General features: G+C 38.1%; 1 protein-coding gene across 22 annotated transcripts in view; it reads right to left on the reverse strand.

The window, feature by feature from the left end:
* Window positions 1–23692, reverse strand: part of CADPS2 (calcium dependent secretion activator 2) — a 593917-nt gene that overhangs the window by 318450 nt on the left and 251775 nt on the right. For all 22 annotated transcript variants that reach the window (XM_073328224.2, XM_073328216.2, XM_073328214.2 and 19 more), the window contains 2 exons: window positions 22641–22877; window positions 11862–11983 (listed from right to left, as the gene is read on the reverse strand). In XM_073328224.2, the coding sequence (XP_073184325.1) occupies window positions 11862–11983; window positions 22641–22877 (359 nt within the window). The remainder of the gene's footprint in view (window positions 1–11861; window positions 11984–22640; window positions 22878–23692) is intronic.

Here is a 23692-nt window from a genome sequence, read left to right on the forward strand (position 1 = left end):
TTTCCTTTTTCCTCTTCACAGCTGGATGCCAGACAGGTATATTCGGCTTCTCTGTTCATAGTATCTTAATTTTGAAGGGTGATTTGTTAAACCCTTGTCCATGACTGACCCCACTCATGACAATCCAGAAAGGAAAGTTTTACTAAAACCAAAAACAATGGGATCCATGAAGGTAGGTATCCCTTTAGAAATACAATAATTTATCTCCAAACCAGCTTAGAAACAGAATAGGAACAGTGTTGAAAGTTATATAAAAACCTGAACCTAAATTAATTATTAAAAGTGAATATACACTATCTATGTCATGATCACTACCACTCCGATAATACTCACAGCCCAAATTATTTTCAAACATGTAATGCTTATTTGACTAACCTTTGTAGATGCTATACTAAAAGCCACCTGGGTCCAAATGAACCACCAGTTACAAAACAAAGATTTATACATATATGTATAAATATATGTATATTTTCCCATAAAAATCATTCAAAGGTACATCTATATAATTATGTTCCTGGAATTCATAATTTGTTTTTTAAAGAGGGTTTTACATGAACTTATTTTGTGCGCTCCGAAAACAAGTTCAATGAAATCACATCTAAAAATGTAACCAGGGGAGAGCCATTTTAGGAGAAAGAAGTTAAGCTCAAATAGGGAAAGCAAACATTAAAGAATGTTTAGATAAGTTAGAAAAGGAGTACTTGTGGCACCTTAGAGACTAACAAATTTATTTGAGCATAAGCTTTCGTGAGCTACAGCTCACTTCATTGGATGTATGCAGTGGAAAATACAGTGGAGATATTTTATATACACAGAACATGAAACAATGGGTGTTACAATACATGGTGTAACGAGTGTGATCAGGTAAGGTGAGCTATTACCAGCAGGAGAGCAGGGGGAAAAAAACCTTTAGTAGTGATAATCAAGGTGGGCCATTTCCAGCAGTTGACAAGAACGTCTGAGGAACAGTGGCGGGGGGGGGGGGAAATAAACAGGGGGGAAATAGTTTTACTTTGTGTAATGATCCATCCACTCCCAGTCTTTATTCAAGCCTAATTTAATGGTATCCAGTTTGCAAATTAATTCCAATTCAGCAGTCTCTCGCTGGAGTCTGTTTCTGAAGTTTTTTGTTGAAGAATTGCCACTTTTAGGTCTGTAATCGAGTGACCAGGGAGATTGAAGTGTTCTCCGACTGGTTTTTGAATGTTATAATTCTTGACGTCTGATTTGTGTCCATTTATTCTTTTATGTACAGACTGTCCGGTGTGGCCAATGTACATGGCACAGGGGCACTGTTGGCACATGATGGCATACATCACATTGGTAGATGTGCAGGTGAACGAGCCTCTGATAGTGTGGCTGATGTGATTAGGCCCTATGATGGTGTCCCCTGAATAGATATGTGGACACAGTTGGCAACAGGCTTTGTTGCAAGGATAGGTTCCTGGGTTAGTGTTTTTGTTGTGTGGTTGCTGGTGAGTATTTGCTTCAGGGGGCTGTCTGTAAGCAAGGACTGGCCTGTCTCCCAAGATCTGTGAGAGTGATGGGTCGTCCCTCAGGATAGGTTGTAGATCCTTGATGATGAGCTGGAGAGGTTTCAGTTGGGGGCTGAAGGTGATGGCTAGTGGTGTTCTGCTATTTTCTTTGTTGCACCTGTCTTGTAGTAGGTAACCTCTGGGTACTCTTCTGGCTCTGTCAGTCTGTTTCTTCACTTCAGCAGGCATGTATTGTAGTTGTAAGTTAGATAAGTTAGATACATTCAAGTCAGCAGTGCCTGATGAAATTCAGGATAGGGTACTTAAGGAACTAGCTGAATTATTATTTAGTGATTATCTTCAGGAACTGATGGAGGATGGGTGAGGTCCTAAAGGACTGCAAAAAGGCAAATTTAGTACCTATCTTTTACAAAGGATCCAGGGAATTATAGACCATCCAGCCTAACTTCAATACCTGGAAAGATACTGGAACAATTTATTAAACAATCAATTTGAAAGCACACAGAGAATAGTAGGGTAATAAGTAATAGCCAGCATGGATTTGTCAAGAACATGTCATGCCAAACCAGCCTAATTTCCTTCTTTGACAGGGTGCCTGGCCTAGTGGAAGGGGGAAGCAGTAGATGTAATATATTTTGATTTTAGTGAGACTTTCGATACTCTCTTATGACAGTATCATAAGAAAACTAGGGACATGGAGTCTAGATGAAATTACTATGAAGGGCATGCATAACTGGTTGAAAGACCATATTCCAAGTGTAATTATCAATGTTTTGTTGTCAAATGGGTGGACATATCTGGTAGGGTCGCACAGGGGTCCGTCCTGGGTCTGCTACTATTCAACATTTTCATTAATGACTTGGATAATGGAGTGGAGAATATGCTTATAATATTTGCAGATTGCACCAATCTGGGGGAAGGGGGTTGGAAGCATATATGAGGAAAGGATTGGAATTCAAAAAGACGTTAACAAATTAGATAATTGGTCTGAAATCAAGATGAAATTGAATAAAGACAAGCAAAAAGTACTTAGGAAGGAAAAATCAAATGTACAATTACAAAATGGGGAATAACTAGCTAGATAGTAGTACTGCTGAAAAGGATATGGGGTTCATAGTAGATCACAAATTAAATGAAGTTAACAATGTGATGTAGTTGCAAAACAGGCTAATATAATTTTGGGGTGTGTTAACAGGAGTGTCATACATAAGACACAGGAGATAATTGTCCGGCTCTACTTGGCATTGGTGAGGCCTCAGCTGGAGTACTGTATCCAGTTCTGGGTGCCATATTTTAAGAAAGATGTGGACAAATATGAGAAAGTCCAGAGCAGAGCAACAAAGATGATAGAAGATTTAGAAAATCTGACCTATGAGGAAAAGGTAAAAAACTGGACCTGGTTAGTCTTGAGAAACAAAGACTGAGGGAGGGTTGGATCACTGTCTTCAAATATGTCAAGGCCTTTCATAAAGAGGGTGGTGATTGATCGTTCTCCATGTCTACTGAAGGTAGGACAAGAAGTAATCAGTTTAATCTGCAGAAAGAAAACTTTTGTTATGATATTAGGAAAAACTTTCTAACTATATGGAAAGCTAAGCACTGAAATAGGCTTCCAAGCAAGGTTGTGGAATTCCTGTCATTGGAGATTTTTAAGAACAGGTTAGAAATCACCTGTCAGGGATGGTCTAGATATATTCAGTCCTGCCTCAGCACTTTCTAGGGCCCCACCACCTGTACAATTCTATTATTCTATATTTTGCTGTTCTATATAAACATTCCCCTGTAGTGTCTTAAAGCAAATCAGTATTGTGCTAGGGTATTGGAACAAGTAGAAAAACATGATCACAAATGGAGTGAAATGGAAAATGTTATGCATCAGCATGCAAAAAATGTGAAAAGTAAAATCAGATTTTTACAGTTAGTTAAGCTTTATATATCTACTGAGATAGAGAGAAAACTTTTTAAAATATCTGAAAATATTTCTTGTTAAATATCTCTCTTTTAACAAAAAATGTTTCACAAAATACATATCATGTTCTCAGGTTGGAAACTTAAAGAACACAGGACTATATTTATAAACGTATTTAATCACCTAAAGATCAAGACAGATACCCTAGATGGATTTTTAAAAATACCCAAATGCCCAATTCCTATTGATTTTAAAATCTGGGCCTTAGTCTTCATCATCAAATTCCTCCTAAAAACAACTTCACACATGCTATTTGCCCTTTTTATTAATGCCAAATAAAATATTTTCCCCATGATCATGAATATGTTGGTGGGTATTACGTGAACAGATATTTTGCTCCTGGTCTGGTACATTTTTATGATTTTGTAAACCTAATCTAACATCTGTTTGTCATCTTTGTTCTCTATAATCTATTCAAGACCACATTCAATGAGTAATCTGGTAGCTAGGTGATTTTTTTTAATTGCTTGTGCCGAACTATGAGTACATAAAGCATTATGAAAACATATTTCTAGTTGAAAAATAAAATGATATATACAAGAAGTTCTTGGTTCTCAGCTGCTGTACTTGGAATGTTCCTTTATGGTATGATGCACAGACAGAATAATTGTGACATCTTTCACAGTATGGAACTTCTCTGGGGATTAATCAGGGGTGTGTAGTAAAGAAGGCTGTTGTCTGTAGGATCCCTATTTCATTTGTTGCAAAAGTCAGAAGATGTGCAGTGAATGAGGCAGTGGAAGAGAAAGGACAGCTTCATGCTATGCAGTTGAATGCTACCCTGGAGAATTGGATTCTATCCCTGCCTCTACCAGAGTTCCAGTGTGATGCTGGGCAAGTCACACCAAAATTTTCACAGGTGATCACTACCTGTGTGACACCCATTTCCTGAGTGCATGGAATAATTTTAGTTCAATGTGTTAAATAAGTATTATGTGAACAGAGAATTTAATTTGGCAAAGACAATCTGAAAATGTAGCCCAAATAGAAGGATACTGATTACGGCTTTGTACTCATATCAGAACTGAGATTTTCAATGCACTAGCCATTATATGTATGCATTTTCACATTAAATCAAACTAAGTTGAGATGGAGACAGAAGACCAATGTAATATGAAATTGACTGAAGGACAGAGCACTAAAAGAACATCGAAGCACACCAAAATCTCTTTGGTTTGTTTAAAGGGAGGGGTTGCTGCACTTTCATAGCTCAGATATAACCATTGTGAAATACCATGCCATAACTAAAATAGCCAAGGTTAATAATTGTGATTATTTTGCTTAGTCCTGAGCATGGTGTCCCCTAAGTTATGTAAAAGCCATACTCCTGAGCTGGCAGTAAGAGAAACAATTAGTAAGAGCTGGCCTACCTTTTTTATTTTTCCCCTAGATTAATATATTAAGTAATTTTTGGGATAAAATAACTTGGTGCCCAACACAATTTAAAATTACCCCTTTGAACCCCACACAATCCAACCGGATTCTAGAATTGCACACCTAGCTGGAAGTAAACAGAAAGACATGTCATGCCTGCCACAGACCTAAAACGGATTTTCAATGTTGCAATTCTCAACAGGGATGGGTTTGACACATCTGAGAACTGAGTGTGTCAGAAAATAGTTCTAGTTTGGATCCCTGTCACAGGACAGTCACCTATGCCCCTCAATGCTATGGGGAAAGGGGAACTCCAACCATTGCTTTGAAACCTGAATCTGTCTACAAACCATCATGTTCTAGGAAAGGAAAGGCTCACTTTACAGAACACAGCCTCTTGGTACCAAGGAAGCTTTAGTGCCTAAGTTCCCTCAAAGATGCACAACAGCACAGCAGCCTGTTAAGCCCTGTGCAGGGGCTCAGGCAGGGAGAGGTGCCTTTCCCCACCGGCCCCAGCACGGACCTGCCCCAGACCTGCTGCGGCCGAGGAAGAGGCACCTCTCCCCACCCCCACCCAAACCCAGGTGCTGCTGCTGTGGGGGGAGATATCTGCAGGGAGTCCTCTCTCCCAGCCGTAGCCCCTGGGCAGTCTGCACCCCAAACCCCTCAACCCTGCTCCACCCCAGAGCCTGCACACTAAGCTGGATCCCTCACCCCCATACCGCACCCCAACCATCTGCCCCAGCCTTGAGCCCCTCATCCCCGACCCCACCCTGGAGCCCTCACCCCTCCATACCCCAATAATCCTGTACCCCAGCCCTGAGCCCCCTCTCAAACTCCGAACCTCTTGACCCCACCCCCACCACATGAATTTTGTTATGTACACCAATATGAAGGTGATGTGTCACACATCACCTCCATATTGGTGTACATAACAAAATTCATTCCGCACATTGTTCAGTGCTCATTGAAGATTTAGAGATTTCCCACCTCTTCCTCCCGCCCCTGACAGAGGTTCCCAAAGATGCAGTTTGGAGAGAGAAAGGTGCTTCCCTTAAGTGGAAACATGCAGAGGCCATTTCAAAGAACATAATGTTATTGGGAGTGTAACAGTACACCCCATTAGACTTCAAAAGTCCAACTTTACCTGTTCACCACAGATGAACCTTTTTGAAACTTTTGCCCTTAAAATAACCTTAATGGCATTATTAATTGCATGATATGAAGACTGAGACTCTTTTAGATTCAGTATCACTTCAATAAAATGACTAAAAATTAGGTATTTGTTATGCCTCATTTTTAAGAAAATCAGTTGTGATGCCAACAGACCCTGAACTGTACAGTGAGCTGAAGAACACTGCTTTGATATAATTCAAAGCAGTAGGTGACTATAGATTTTACTGCACTTAAACTGTAATTTGACGTCTGGAACTAGCTAATCACATCAGGAGTTGACAATATTTCAGCTAGCAGCAATTTTTTGGATTCTAAAATTCCTAAGAGTTTTTTTCTTCCAGAGGCAGAAAAGTAAAGGTGTAAAAACAAAATCAGGAAGACAAAGTTAAACATGACAGTAGTAAACTGTAAGACTACAAGCTAACATAATACTGAAATACAGTTTCTCAAGTTAAGGTAGTGCAGTTAAACCAAATATACACATATGTAACAGATAAACTAAAATGTAGGTTTGGCTCCCCTTCCATCGCATACTTTACTTCACCATCACACATACCAAAAATCAGACGACAGCATTGTGGATACCACCAACTACATATTATTAATAATCCACAAAAAATAAATAGTGGAGTTAGAAAAGCTTCAAAAAGAATGATTCAGAACTCAAAGTTGGAAAATGCCCAAGACACCCCTGTATTTTTTTTAAAGGGGGAAAAAATCCCAGGAAATGCCATCTAAAGAACAATGTTAAATAATGTTATGTTTTCATGGTTAAGTACTTAGAGTCAAGAAAATCCAAATTTAAGATTGCACATGAAATCTTAATTCTGCACCCTTGTATGCATTATGATTCAATGTCTAATTATTTGCCTATACATATTGTAGTATTTGAGAAATATGATGTATTTAAAGGTGGTAGAGTACTTTGCAGAATCCAAGGGGTCAGTAATAGCCTTGCACAGGCAATCTTAATTTGAGGATGTTTTTGATTTGTGAGTTCTTAATTGTGCACCCTTTATGTTTTTTTTAATATACTGTAGCTCTTTCGATAGATTTATATTACTTAATACATGCAACTGGTGATCGAAAATGATCATCTGATTTGTCATATGGGTGCCAGAAATACTAAATTTTGCTCTAACATTCTCTTTTTAATCGCTTGACAGCCCTAAAAATATGCTTAATAGCGAAGATACGTTTAAAAGCTGGACATCTACTTCAATCTTAAATATAACAATCTTCCTTTATGAGCCATAATTTATTTTCAAGGAATCATTTTCCATATTTTTGTTAAATATTCAGAATGATAAATATTTATGATAAAAAATATATAGAAATTGCTGAGACAGACTCCATTCAACTAAGAAAAGCAACGTCTATAACAGCAAAAAAATGACATCAGTGTTGGATATTTGTTATTCTAGAACAGTGTTTCCCAAACTTGGGATGCCGCCTGTTCGGGGAAAGCCCCTGGCGGGCCGGGCCGTTTTGTCTATCTGCTTCCCTCAGCCCCCATTGTCCTGGAGCAGCGAACCGCAGCCAGTGGAGCCGCGATCGACTGAACCTGCGGATGCGGCAGGTAAACAAACCGGCCCAGCCCTCCAGGGGCTTTCCCTGAACAACCGGCGTCCCAAGTTTGGGAAACACCGTTGGACCCCTATCGCATCAAATGGACCCCTATCGCATCAAAGCAATAAAGCCATGCTTAGGTTGGTTTAATGGAGAAAGCTCTTCTAAAGGTACTCCTTAAGTGATCTCTGGCAGAAAAGGTCTTTGTCTATGTTGGTGGGCTTTTCTGAAGGGCTAAAAAGCTGGAAGCAGTTGAAATGCATTAATAAATATTGCTCAGGCAGTAATAAAAATTAAATAGGGCTGGCATGAGAGGAAGCAATATACCTTTTAAACTAGGTCCTAGCAAGCCATAGGTTCATATGCCCATGATATCTAGCACTTTAGAATCAGTGCTAAACACTTGCCCTACTATAATGCATATATAGTGTGGAGAGTTATATATCTTATTAAAAGAGAGGAAAACCTATCTTATACAGTGTGCATTTGATACTAGCATACTGTGACATTATATGATTAAAATATTACCACGTAGATCAGGGGTTCTCAAACTTGGGGTCAGGACCCCACAGGGGGTTGCAAGGTTATTACATGGGGGATCGTGAGCTGTCAGCCTCAACCCCAAGCCCCGCTTTGCATCCAGCATTTATAATGGTGTCAAATATATAAAAAAGTGTTTTTTGTTTATAAGGGGGGGGGGGTCACACTCAGAGGCTTGCTACGTGAAAGGGATAACCAGTACAAAAGTTTGAGAACCACTGATGTAGATCATTGTTGCTATCACTGAAATATAATTGCAACAAATCTTGTACAAAATATGTCATGTAAGGTGTCAATGGAAAAGTTATGGTTTGCTGAATACGATTATCCTATTTGTATGCATGTATCATTTTTGTGTCTGAAATTATGAATATTAACTATGTACCTGTATTTTAAATGTGTTTCTTCCTGTGGTAACACCCACAAGGTAGTTTACATCCAGTCTAGCCAGCACATTGTGAATGGACTATTCAAGGTGATGGCCCACCAGCGAACACAATGGGCCATGGAAGAAGCTTATCCCCACTTGATGGACTTTCCTGTGGAGGTTCTAGCCAGAATATGGGTAATGGCCCTTGCTATGACTTATCGAAGCATGCAAGCGCATGTGACCAGCTCATGTGACATTGGACACCATCTTGTGCCTGTACTTGTCCACTGACTGTACTAAGAGCAGACCCACCACATGGCAGAAAGTATAAAAGGCCCTGGAAGCATCTCCATTTTGCCTCTTTCCTGCTCTGATCTCTACACTAATGGGAGCATTCTAACCGAAGGAATGAGGATCTTCCAATCTTTTGGAAGCAACCAGATACTTAATAAGCTAGCAGTTTATTACATCACTGCTTCAAACCTGATCAAAGAACCCTGCAATTATTGAACGTATTTGATTCCTTTGATCATTTTAACTCTCACCTCTTTCTTTTCTCTTATAAGTAAACCTTTAGATATTAGATACTGTTTGGCAAAAAGGTTCTTTTCCCCAAGAATCAGGGAAACACAGACAATACTGAAGGGAGTTTACATTAATGTGATCTAGGAACCTTTTAGTTGGCACCCGCAAGTTTTCACAAGGGGATGTTTCAGCACAACACTTTGGTGCACACTGCTGTTTGCACTAGGGTGACCAGACATCCCGATAAAATCTGGACTGTCCCGATATTTAGTTATTTGTCCCTCGTCCCTAGTGATGTATGGTCAGGATGCCATTTGTCCTGATATTTTGCTTCGGCGGCACTCTGGCTCTTTTGTCTTTTCTTTTTTTTTTTTTTGCTTGGGGCTGCAAAAAACCTAGAGCCGGCTCTGGTGGGGGCTTGTGGCTGCCCCCCCCATGTGCCCTGATATTTTGTTCTTGTCATCTGGTCACCCTAGTTTGCACCCTCACAATCTGAACTATGTGGCAACAGTGTAGACAAGGCCTTTGTCTTTCACATCAGTTCCATTCTGTTACTAATGTGTTTGTTTTTTTAAACCTTTCCCAATTCCATTTTGTGTACACAAGCCGATCTCATTCTTTTTTAACTTGTAATTGTGGAGACATGGGGCAAACTGTCAGCTACTGAATTAAAATGTTGGCTAAACTCTAAGCTACTTATTTGCTTTTACAATGTTTTTTATGTTCGCTCTTGCTGCTTTTTTTACTTTGTTGATATTAAAATACTGCCAACATGCGTGAAAAGACATTCTCCAGATCAATGGCCTCCAAGTCCAGGGAGAGAGCTTCCTCCTCCTCACATGCGGCTAAACATATAATTTGTTAATTTCATGCTTTGACTACCTGAACATCCTCCTCTATGGCCTCCTCTTAACTCCCTCTGTTACACTACAAAAATCTCTCTCTTTCTTAGGGTCTTTCTTTCCTTTTCATTGCACCACACCTGGGCAGCCCCAATGCAATATAAGTCCCCCTGCTTACAATGAAACAAGGTTCCTCAGATCATTCAGAGGATCACAAAAAACACATCAGCTTTAAGAGTTGTTTCTATTGATGGTAACCCTGCAGTCACAATATCTGCAAATGCCTAGGGCTGTGCCCACATATATCTCCACAATCTCCTCTCTTCTTTTTGAAGTTGTACCCCCATTCTATAGTACTGGACATCTCTCAATTCCTCATTCCCTGTCAGAGATTATTCCTCTGTTCACCTGATAACATTTGTCTAGAAGAATCTGGCCACCTGCCTCTCCACTACTCACTGACTTAGACGTTTCAGATATGCAGCCTGAAACCCTCTAGTTCTGATCTACCTACAAGTGTTCCCCACATCAGTGCTTGCTATTACCAGTGCTTTATCACTCTCATTTTCTCCTGTCTTCATCCACTATGGCACTTCTTTAATGTAAAATTTCTAACTGTGAAACAGTTATGAAATTCAATTGCACTGCATTTTCCACCTTGTCCTACCCATGTACAGAACTGTAAAATTGGCCAGATGTATTACTTTGGATGGGGTGATGGTTTTGCCTTTTGCTGTCACTGAACCATTAGGTATTGGGCCACTATCAGAGGAAAGATGCTGGACTAGAAAGGCCATGGGCCTAAAACTGTATGGTAGGTTTCCTGCACAATGCAAGGAGAAAGTTCACTGACTTTTTATAGAAAAGAGACACGCGATCACAATTACATGCTTACAATTTGGCCTAACGGAATTTTATATCTGTGTTTTGAGTTGAACTGAAGCCACCTTCACATCTGAGTTTAAGTTGTCTTTTAGAAATATTAGTGAGAGCAATTGTGAAATTGTTTTTCACAAGACACACAAAGGTGCTGGTAAAACCCTCGCAATCTATCTGAAAACGTATCTGCAAGAGATTCCAAATGACATTTTAACAGAGGAAAAAGCTTGTGAAGTCAATATGCAGCCAAAGGTCAACAAATCTACTAAAACCACACTTATTTTTTTTCCTCTATGGAACTCTGACTAGTTCAACTACAATGGTTTGATACTTTCCCCCTCTGAGTCCATTTCCTTCAAAAATTAAATGAAAGAAGTGAATCCTATCATTTAAAATAAAATAAGCTCAGCAGTGAGTAAGCTTTGTGAGGATTGATTACTGAGTATTGATTTTCTACTGGTTGTGCAAGCTGAACTCCACAAGGCCACCTTCATATTAACTTATCTCAGGCTAATTTATATAAAAAGGTTTGCATTGTCAGACGATACAGAAAAGAGCACAATGCTACAGCCTCCAATTGCTTTGTTCACACAGACTTAAAGCATATTTTTAATTATGTTTTTTAACAAGCATCTTTTCCTTTGCACAGTTTACAAGTGTTTTGTTTACCTGTTCTGTTATATTTAACTATTGTTTTGTACTGGAGAGACAAGGTGGGTGAGGTAGTATCTTTTACTGGACCAACTTCTGTTGGTGAGAGAGACAAGCTTTCAGGCTACACAGAGCTCTTCTTCAGGTCCTGTAGCTCAAAAGCTTGTTTCTCTCACCAACAGAAGTTGGTCCAATAAAAGAAATTACCTCAGTCACCCTGTTTCTCTAATATCCTGAGACCAACATGGCTACAGCCACACTGCATAGTGTGTTATATGTTACATTTCCGCACTACATTGGACAAGAGTTCAACTGTTGTTCCAAGGAAAATCACTATAATGCTCAAATACTAAACCAACCAACTATTATAATGTCTCATTCTTTTTAAAGGTCTCTCCAAATCTTCTTGTAGAGTCTTCCACACTGTGAAGAAAATATATTTAATAAAAAACAATTTTAGAAGAGCTTACTGTGGCCTGGATGCTTCTGCCTGATCTGTCTGAAGTTTCTCTCCTCCTTCCACTTCCATTGTGCAGTAAACAATCCGATTGGGAGCTACTGACTTTAAACCTTGCACTTCCATTATAACAATCTAAGCAAGAAGAAAGGAACAAAAACAATTTATGTGTCAGACTTTAGAAAATATTAAACACCACAGATATTGTGGTATTAAACTGCCAAACACAGAAAAACAAATAATTAATTTGAGTCTCTCTAAACAGACATGAATTTATATTTTCCCCTTATTATAATCTTTAAGTAATATATACTATAGCAATTAAGGAACAAAGAATGTAAAGTTATGCCTTGTGCTCTATTAATCTTCAGTAGGGTTCTATTTGGGTACCTGTTGAAATCTCTCATGTCAATCATAAACTAAACATTGATGTGAAGTACTTACATTTAAAATTAGTGTTTACATTGAGGTCTAAATGCTAGAACACATTACAATTTTTTAAGCAAATGCTGAAATAAGTGTTCATAAAAAAGATAGTTTTCAGAGTTTTAAGGGCTGATCCAATGCACATAAAGTCAATCAATCTTTCCATTAACTTTAATGGGCATTACATCAGGCCTTTAATAAAGAAGAGGTACAAACGATATGAAGAACATATGTCACACTATAAAAGTATTAGTAATTTGCTTGTTGTAAAATGGATAGATAGTTTCCAGAGGGTTGCTTAATTAATTCTGGTGTCAGAAGATATAACTAAAAATGGAGTTTTATCTTTTATGAAAATTTTATTTTAGTTGTTAATCATTATCCTTTGTCATAAAAAAAAGCCTATATTCTTCAGTTTACTAGAAAGAGTATCTAACTGTTGCTGGAGAGGGTCAAAAATGTTATGTTGCAAACAGACAGCTAAATACTAGAGCTGTGTGGAGAACAGAAGTTCTGTTTTTCAAAGGATTTCAAATCTAAATTGGAGTGAAAACAGAAAATTTTGAAATTCTGCAAAGGCAAATTATTTTAAAAAATTCACTTCATTTCAGGTAAGTTCAAATATTTTGTTTCAATTTTAACTTTTTAAACTTATAAATATAATATAAAATAAAACAAAATTCAGAACAGAAATCATTTCAAAACAAAAAACAAACATTTTGTTTGGAAAATGTTGAAACGCGATGTTTAGACATTGTCTAAACTTTTTTCCATTTTTCTTTCTAAGTGAAAAATTGGATAAATTGACCCAAAGTTTCTCCAGCAGTTCTACTAATATACTCACTTAAGAAACACTTTAAAGGTGTCTTGATTTAAAAAAACATGACATATTTGTTCATATTCACTTCTCTAAAATATAGATATGAACACCCTCTATCATATGCAGTTTCTTTAGATGGTGAAGAAGCAAGTTCTCATTGCTTCCAGAGTGGCACATAAGCATGGTGATATCATCATACCAACGCACACAAATAGGAAGCCCCAGGATGTGTCCACAAACTCTTCCAATTTGTATAAACACTTCCATATGAAAATGAGTTGTAGAAAAACAAACAAGATGTATACAGAACTTTCAGTTTTAAGCATCAAAAATGTACCATAAAAGCAAAAAAAGTCATCTTTAAACTGAAAATGTCCCTGTAAAGCAACAAAACTCTAAATAATTGAGGTTATATTTTCCTCTCAAACCATATGTGCAGCTCCTCTTAATGCTAAATGACATTACATATTATAAACAAAATGCATACCCTTGATTTTTACTGTATTATGAACTGACATGCAAAATTCTAATCTAGTTGGAAAACTATGTTAGTGTAGTTATTTTTCAATATTAGCTAATCTTTACAGAAAGTACAGTAGTTGTCCCAATAATGAGAGACTCAGACCAATTATGGATACCAGACAATAACGCATTATGACGAGAGGAAAGATTTCTTGTGACTAAAGCACAAGACGGGGAGTCAAAGGACTTGGATTCTATTCACAGCCGCACCACATATTTCTTCTGTGGCTTTGAGCTTTTCTCTGTGCTCCAGTTTACCTCTTTACAGCTCTGTAACACAAAGATAATAGCCCAGATTTTCTGTTTGCTCAGGAAGAGGTCAGTGCAGCAGAAAAGAGAGAGACACACGTTTTCTTCATCTGTCCCCTCAGGCAACATGCTGGGTAATAGAAACTGCAGGGGGACTCTGGAACACATTGCAACAGCAGCGAGTCAGAGCCTTGCCCCCCTCACCCACTCGCAAGTTGAGGGAGGATCACTGGCAACAGCCCTGGAGTGGGATGCTACTGCTTGGGATTGGAAGCCTGGAGGAGGCTGTGGGCCACGTGACAGCTGCTAAGATTTGCCTCCAGCAGGCTCCAGCTGCCTCACAAGGGCCAGGCAGCACTGGCTACTACTGTGACAGGTCCCCTCTCTGCTCATGGGACAACTAAAAGCCTGGTGGCCTCAAGCTCTAGAGGCAGGGCAGTGGAGGGGGATAATGACTCCTTTGCAGACCTGTGTCAGAAAATTTTGAGATCCCATATGAGCAGAGAGGTTGCATGTGTGGGCAGAAAAACGTGAAATCTATTAAAGGACAAGGAAATAATTCAAGGGAAAATACAGTTGGAGGTTGCAGCTAAACAAGTGGCTGGACCTTTTTGAGTTACCAACGCCAGACCTATGACCATCCCCACCTAGATGTGGTCCCTAAAAAAGCTGAAGGAGAATGTAGGATTATTCACCATTTATTTTACCCACAGGTGATATGGTGCTTTTGTCTTTCATCACTTTTAAACCCCTTAGCACCTGTGGACGAACATCTTTCACAAAACAATATTTCTATATCTCACCTCTCAGTCCTCATCCTCAGAGGAAACCTGCACAATGCCTTCAAAAGACAAACCTGGGAGCTTAAATTCATAACTTTGCTAGACTGTAAAAATCATGGTCTTAATAAAGACACTGGATTTATGGCTCATTATAACACTCTGTACCCCACTAACCACACCCACCCTTTCTTGTCCGATGACTGCAGATGTGTTAATGGGCCACTTCACATTGAACAGTTTCTTACAATACGGGTTGACTACTTATGCTAAACAATCTGTTCCACCTTGTATTTAGCTGTGACACTCTGACTACCTTTCCCAGACCTAAGAAGAGCTCTGTGTAGCCTAAAAGCTTGTTTCTTTCACCAGTAGACATTGGTCCAACAAAAAAGACATTGCCTCACACATCTTGTCTCTGTAACATCTGTACTTCGGCTTTTTTCTTTCTATTCACTTACAAAAACCCACCTTTAAAGATAAGGATGTGGGGGGAAAGTGCAAGGGATCTCATAGCTAATGGTAAAATGTACCATAAAGCCTCCAACACCATGACACAACATCATGCATTGTGAAATGGATAAAGCTAAGATGTCACCCCAATGTGGGGTGACAGGTACTGGGCTACTCGAAGCATTTTTTTAACTGAAAAGTACCACCAATATCTACAGAGCTTTGTAAAGAACAACAATTACATCATAACTTTATGAATGACTATCCTTGTCATTTGTGATCTCCATGCTCAGTACATTATTTCATAATCTCTAGTTGAGGCACTGAAACATTATGATACCTAATAATACCTATGCTTCCTTTTCTCATGCCAAATGAATAGCTCTGTTGAATGTAACTCTTATGATGACTCATTTCTATGTTGATGTGTTTTTGTTTTCTTCTTCAGTTTCCATTTTAATTAGAAGGTACTTTTGTCTTGGATATTAATTCTGGATGCTTGGAACAGAAAACTAAAGGGTCAAGACAATTCCAGGTGAAAGGAAATCATCATATTCTCATTAGGTGATAAACAGCTTTCTAGGTGCTATTTGTTTGTATTGTATTCCTTTCCTATACCTGTTTAGTAGCTGAAACAGACAAGATATTAAAAAGGCATCCTCTGCCACTATTTCTATCATTTTTGTTTCAAGCTGTTGTAAAAAGGTCCTCTTATAACAATTCCAACTTGTGAAACAGTCACTCTGTTTCATAAAACGATGATACCATCTGCATAGAAAATGTCTATACAATGAAAAATTGCCTGCTTACAAATACTAAACTCTGGAATGAAACATTATTATAATCCAAGTCAGAAATGAATGCTTGACTGAACAGTGATTTTAATACAGTCAACCCAGATTGCTTATGATGCTCAGTTGCAGTAACTTTGAATAGATGTATGAATAGTCTCAGAGGTTTCCTAAACTGTACAGTACATTTGCCTCGATGATTAATGTAGGCCATTTAACATACACACACACACACCCCTCCTGCTCTTAGTGTTTATTTTTGAAGGGCAGAAAGAGCGTGGAAAGCATCCAGTCTCTTAGAAAGCAGAAAAATGTCCGTTAACATGGGAAGTGGTCGGTATTTCAGTGACACGACCCAAAGAAAAACAACAACGGTATTTCAGAATTACGCTGTTTACCTGCTATTGTGATGTGGAATAACTAAGATTACTGTCCATGAAAGAGATGAAAGGGGAAGTACTCATTCTACTTTTTGTTTGTTTCCTTTGTGAATCTGATAGCATTTTGTGTGTAGCCTATTGCACTATAGTGACTTTTAATCGTGTGGGTCTTTCAAACTGACACAGAGAAGGCACAAAAATTTTAAAAGTAGGAAAATGTGGCTGTAAAATGATAGGAACTGGCAGTATGATGAAAGGGCAGATCTAAGTACCTGAAACGACTTTTAGCTTTTTTAAAATGGATTCCATTTCAAAGGTGACAGTGTCTCTTTAAGGAAATCATTGTACTTAAAGTTGCTAGCTATTTACATTTTATCCTGTGGGAATATCTCATTGTGATGACCAAAAAAAAATCTGGAATCTTAATTGTGCAGAGAGCAAAGTTTGCATTAACCTACATATAACATTTTGGCTACATTCCTTTATTATTTCCCCATTGCTTAGCCTCAGTTTGTACCCCTTTATCATTTTCAGTTGTGATCCCTTCTCATTTCTATCCTTGTAGACAGTGCTGGTTCCCAATATCTTCCACTCTGTTGAAATCAAGATATAGAGCCAGTTTATTACCTGCTTCCTAGATTTATTCTTTAAATAGCATTAATAGATTCCCTATGTTCTTTTTGTCTTTCATAATTCTCAAATAGCTGTTCAGACAAAGATTCCCTAATTTAACCACTTCCTGCAGAAGTATGGACTGGATATTTTAAGGTCCTCAACTTGCCAGCATTCAGATATTATAAACTGCATACAGCAGTACTAGCAAAATCCTGCTTTTCCTTCAGGGATACCACTTCATACTTTAGAGAGTGGATCAGTTTTTGTCCATCTCCTGCGTCGTGTATACAGAGGAATAAGTTCACTATGCTTCAGTTAAAAAAATCTATGATGTCAGCTTCAACTTAGTTTCTTTCCCCCCCGCCCCCTTTTTTTTTCTTTGAGATTTAGCTTTAAGTGAATAGGATGTGCGTGAATCGATCTCAGGCAAGAATCTGGCTTTCAGATTTTTAACACAGCATTTAAAATATAAGTCTCCCATGCTGAAAAAATGCTACCCCCATGCAATAACACTTCAGAAAAGTAATCTACTTTTTGACTTGTCAAAAATGAACTGTAGCCTCTTGACTGGTACAGAGCCTGTCAGTGACAGAAAAGGCTACAAGAACTTTGTAAATTCACTAAAACAAGCTGGATAAAACAAGCTGTGCCACCAGACTCCTCATTGTTTAAGATGGATAAGTTTCTAGTGGAAAAAACTATATTCATTCCACATACAACATTTACAAGAAAATCTGATTTCTTCTTTTTCATCTCATCCCTGGGCATCTTTTAGACGTATTAGTAGTTGTGATTCTGCTGATCTCAATATATTTCCTCATGGTGTAAAATTTGTGTCCATCTCTAGAAATCTAAAGAAAGTTGCAGAAAGCCTTTTTTTGACATTCCCATTAAACTCTCAACATCTACTCGGTAAAAATCAATCTCTTTTTATAAAATAGGACATTTTCTGTGTATGCCAAGCATTGTAGGAGCTACACAACCAACATTTGCTATGGAGACTTATGGCACTATTTTCAGGCTTTGCATTCACTCTCTTAAGTGGGTTTGGTGAAAACAAGGGAGGTATGTATTGTTTTATATAATGGCTCGTTCATTTTATGTACTTTACCACTAACACAACCACTCACGTACCTGTCTAGCTGATGAACTGCTGCTCTTTTGATGCATGGAATGAAGGACTATTATTCTTTAAAAAAAAATGTTAGCCTTTTACATATGAATATTGCATGTAGAGGGGAAGCCCTACTCTTTTTGTTCTTTTCCAAGTAATTAAGGATTTAAATTGCTCTTAAAAATTCTGCCATTACAAGAATGCTAGACATGTTTTTGCATTGTGCATGGATCAATCAGAATCTTCCTATCATTTTGCATCTTATTAAAAATAAATCCAATGGAAGAAACTTGAGAGGTTAACTCCTGCATTAAACAATCTCAAATAAATTATTACTATCAGTTCAGGTACAGTATCGATGTGAACAGTGTGCATTTGCATTTTACTTTATGGCTCAGTAATGGCAAAGAAAATGGTCATAGCATTTTTCCTTAATTGTGACAGTTCTGAATTAGCATATTAAAGTCTTTAAAAAATTGAGAGAAAACTGTTACTAGTGTCCACTAATCACTGTGCTCTGAAGTCTAGTCTACTGACTTCAGAATTGACAGTTTAGGTGGTACACAGTACAGAAGACAATATCATTTAAAACATTTAGTCAGTGTAGATTGAAGCATTTCTTCAAAAGTTCACTTCTAACCATAAGTTACTAATGTCATCAAGCCATGTCAAGTATATGCAATAGGTACAGCAGAGAATTGTTGAAGATTTTAGTTTAGGATTTGGAAGCACTGTAACTGTTGACTTCTAGAAGCCACAGTAATAAATAGGAACAATTACAGACATGGAATTATTGGTAAAGGGTAGGGATGGTCAAAAAATTTCAAAGGAAATTTCAAAGGGTTTAATCAAAACCAAAATTTTTTTGCTAGTACAGATCAAATTTGTTGAAATTTTCCATGAAGAATATAAATGTGCTTCAGTTGTAAAAGTAGACCTGACCTGAAATGAGAAATATTTAGTTTCAGAATTTCTCCCTCTGCCTGAGCCACTACAATGCATCATGGGAATAGTAGTGCCATGTCCCTCCTGTTTTCATTCTCCATACAGTCCCAGTCTCCTGGCCAGACTTCACCTCCCAGGAAGCACTGCACGCTCTCACTGTGGTTGAGCAGCTGCAGTGCTTCACAGGAATTGTTGATTCTGAAACAAACGGAGAGGAAAGAGGAAACTTCAGCTCCCTCAGGGCACCACAGTTGCTCATGCACAGGGAGAGAGATAGCATCAAAAGGGGAAGGGAAAACATTTACTTTCAATCAAAAATGTCAAAATGAATCATTTCACCATTCCCAAATGCAAATTTCTTATTCTGCAAAAAGTTTTGATATTTTGACTTTGCTTCCTGAATTAAGATAAAATCCAAATGGCAAAATACTGCAATTTCCCACAGGGCAGAAGTTCTGTTTTTCAATCAGCTCTGATAAAGAGCAGTTCCTTAAAGAAGCACAGTCTGTCCCAGTTCACAGACCCAAAATTTAAACCTACCTAAAAATACAGGCTAACGTTTTCAAACACCTAAAAAAATGACATTTTCAAAGGTGCTGACCACCTACAACTCCAATTTTCATCACATCTCTGAAAACAATTTAGGAACTTAACTTATGTTTGAACATTTTACACATTTCATGTTCTGTGAAAAAGCGTGAGTCTTCCTAAATGAAGGGTATACATAACGCAAATAAAATCCCAGCTACTTACTTAAATAGCCAATTAGCAATGAATCCAAGATGCTCGGAATGTTTGTGATTACAGGCATACATATATGACTTGGGAAATATTTTTAGCCCAAGCAGCCAAATTATAAACAACTGAAAAGAAGGGGCTGTAATGGGAAGTATTAGGCAACTTTAATATAAGGATCACTTACCAGCTCCCCCAATAACAACACTGAAAGCTTTTTATTTAAAGACACATTGCTTAGAAAAGAACAATTGTTTAAGAAGTATATGCATACTTCTAAGTTTATTTTAAGCTACTTAAAAAAATTAAAACAATAATACATTCCAAGTTGCACTTTCGTTTATCCAGGTACCTATTCTCAAATGAGCTGAATGCGCTCTAAATGCAGCACATATAAAGATGTCAAATACAAACTTTGGTCCCTCTTTTTACTCATACTACTGTCACAAGGAGAGGCTAGTATTTCCTGGTATAGGATTTGCATTAATAGCCATAAGCCCTGATCCTGAAATCTTACGTCCTCGTGCTCGCCTACTGCAGTATTTTGGACTCAATGTGGGTGCAAGAATGCGCCCATATGGAACAGATTGCAGGATCAAGACCTTCAATTCTTCCTGAGTGTTCTCAAAAAGATTCCTGGATTTTCCTCAAGAAAACAGCTAATTTCAAAAACTGTCTTCCCTGATGATATTAATAATGAGCATGGAAGATGTAAATTGTACATTTATTTATATTACTGCTGAGTAAAATGGATACTTTGTTTGTGAACTTCTACAGCTTTGAGTCCATGGCAGATGATAGACTATGTGTTAATAGTTGCAGAGTTAAGGCAAAAATAATTAAATTAAGGAAAAAAGAAAGAAAAAACAAAAGCAGACTTCTGATTTGCCTCTTCCTAGTTTTCCCCAGGGAAATCACACTAAAATAAATATGATAATACTTTCCCACACGATAAGACCCTTAATCTCTGGAGAAGCTATGCAGGTGAGCTGAAACAATGGAGGATAGGAAGTGAAAGCCAAAATGGACTGACAGATTAAAAAGAATTCCAGAGTTGATCAGATAACCTTCACTTTCATTCCTAATTATAGTCAACAGTATTCCTGTGTATTTAACAAATTAGCATGAAATTTATTCAAGGTTGCCAGTCACAAGGAGAGAGAGTGTAACATTTTGTAACTTTTACATTAAAATGTTCCCAATTAATATTACGTTGTTAAAGATAAGAGTGAAATAACCCAACTTATTTTTCAGACTCACACCTCTAGGTTGGTTCCAGAAAATTTATTTAGTAGAGGACCACAAGGCAATACTTTCAATGATGCAATCAAACTTTATTTTTAAAAATGATTAGTTAAACAAACAGGCATTCAGTTACTACTTACACAAATGCTATTATAATACAGTAGAACCTCAGTGACGAAGGTTGTTCGTAACTCTGAAACGTTCATAACTCTGAACAAGACGTTATGGGATGCTCCTCAGGGCAGACTGCTTGGAGGGGGCGGGGGGGGGGGCTCACAGCTGTGCCTGCAAACTTTAGCATCTTCATCTTCCACCTGAAAGTGGCCGCCCGGCGAATGGGGGTGGGAACAGGCAGCTGGTTCTAGCCCCCTGGCTGCAAGGTGATAAGTGAGGAAGTGTAGCCCTTTAAAACTGAGCTGCTCCTTCATGATAGCACCACATCCAGAGCACAGCATGCAGGCAGGAGCTTGGGCTCCAGCATCAAACACTCCAGGCCAGGTTCAAGCAGGAGCTCGGGAAGTTTCTTTCCCGGCTCTTACTGAGCATGCAAACTTGTCCCCTTCCCTCCAGGGGTGGAGGGGAGGGAACTGTGCCCATGGCTTAGGAAAGCAGAGCAGACCCCAGCGCTGCTCCTGCTCTCCAGGCTCAGGGGTTCACAGCTGTGCCTGTGAAACTAAGTCAGCATCTTCACCTCCTACCTGTGAGTGGCTGTGCTCCCCACCCCATGTGTGGCGAGTAGGCGGTGGAGGAAGTGACAGGCAGCCCTAAAGTGCCTACCTTTAAGATGCAGCACAGGCACAATACAGTATTCACTTTTTTTTTTTTTTTTGGTCTCTGCTGCTGCCTGATTGCTTACTTCCAGTTCCACATGGTGTCCGATTGACCAGTGAGTCCGTAACTCTAGTGTTCGCATCTTTGAGGTTCTACTGTACTCACACTCAATGACAAAATGGTATATCAATGCGGGGATCAGTCCACTGATAACAGAGGAAGTACAGCCATATAACACTAGAACCTAATGGTACCCTTTGGATGTTAACAGGCACTGTCTCACAATTTAGCAAAACTACACCTTCTATGCTCCATTATAATCCTAATTAACATTAAGTTGGCCTCGATGATAATGATATTTCCTCCACCTTCTTATTGTCTTTTCACACTACTTAAATTAACATCTGCACCAATGTCCCCCCATACTATCAATATAGCTGGTATTTTAGTAAAACATATACAATTTTAAAAAACATCCATTGAAAACTGTGCTCAAACCAGTTATAACCAAACATAATGGTAACATAACCCTACATCATGTCATTGCTGATTCGTACTTTCCCATAACTTATCTCCAAGTTATCTTTGACTTTCTTCACACTAGCAACTTCAGTTTCTCATACTCTTCTACATTTGGGCTAATTTAGGCCCCAAAGCGAATGTTTACTTATTTCTTAACCAAAGCCATCCTTTAGGCTACAGCTCACCTGACAACATAGTGATCCTGAGTCCTATTTTTAGTTTAAAGGGGAAAATGTACATGTGTTTGCACATAAACCCTAATTATTGAAAATTAAATTATGGTCTAGCTGTTTAACATATTAGTATGAAATTCTAAATATAACTACAAAACTACTGGGGAAGGACTAATCATAAGGAGGTAATAAGAAATAATATTCTAGAATCATTTAAATAATCAACAAATGTTACGTGATATATTCACTTACCTCTAATGTGAATGATAGCACCACATCTGACTTTGACAGCTGAATTTCATTTTCATCTCCTATGTCCAAGAAAGCAGAATTCTGTGATCGCTTTAACTTCTGCAATTTAAATTCTGGGCCACCTTTAGACACTGGAAGACTTTCCAAATTTGCCATTAGCAAATTCACTGAAGACCGCAACTCTTCTATAAACATGTTCTCCATTTCTTTCATTACAAACTTCGGAAATTTTCTTTCCTTGAAAATATTTTTAAAATTCAGAATGTCATTAATTATGTCATACCATAAATTTAGTTTAATTTACTAATCAATTGTCTATGTGCTTTCAGCCAAAGATAGTTAATTAAAATATAAATCTGAACTTCAGTGATTATCTAGGATTACACGTTACAAATACTTGGCTTTGGAAATCTATCCTAAATACATTGCTGTCTTTAGCGAGAAACAGTGTGAATTGAATTCCATCAAATACTTCAAACAGATTAAACCAAATTGCAACTTCTTGAGTACTTACAGAGAAAGAGAGATTAAAGGGCATCTTTCAAAGGAGGCAAGGCCAAATAATTCATTCTACCTTAATTTCAGAATGTGAGTATGTGCATGCATCTTACACAGTCTCTCTGCTCTACTTGTATATTCATCAACTTACTGTATCCCTTTAATGTTCACTGTTAATATCTGACAAGCTGACACAAAATTCAATTGTCCAGTAGTCCTTTTACTATTAAAAACTCTTCATATCTGGACACAGAAAGACTTTAAAAATGTGTCATCTAACTGTACTCATTTTTTGCTGGCAAAAACAGGCATCTCTCTGTTGAACCACAGAAAATTCCCCATTACCTGTTTCTAGTAAGGAGGCTGAAAACGATGGCCATTTAAAATGTTTACAATTGCTTTTTGCTACCCATACCATGTATAAGAAACAACAGGAACACTTAGCAGTTAAATAACAGATTTCATTCACAAATCTCAAGTGCTTTAAAAAAATGCAGGTAAGCATTTTGAGTACCGTTTTATAGATGAAACACATAGAGCTTAAGTGACACTCC

Source organism: Lepidochelys kempii, chromosome 1, assembly GCF_965140285.1.
Source record: "Lepidochelys kempii isolate rLepKem1 chromosome 1, rLepKem1.hap1, whole genome shotgun sequence".
In the NCBI taxonomy this organism is placed as follows: Eukaryota; Metazoa; Chordata; order Testudines; family Cheloniidae; genus Lepidochelys; species Lepidochelys kempii.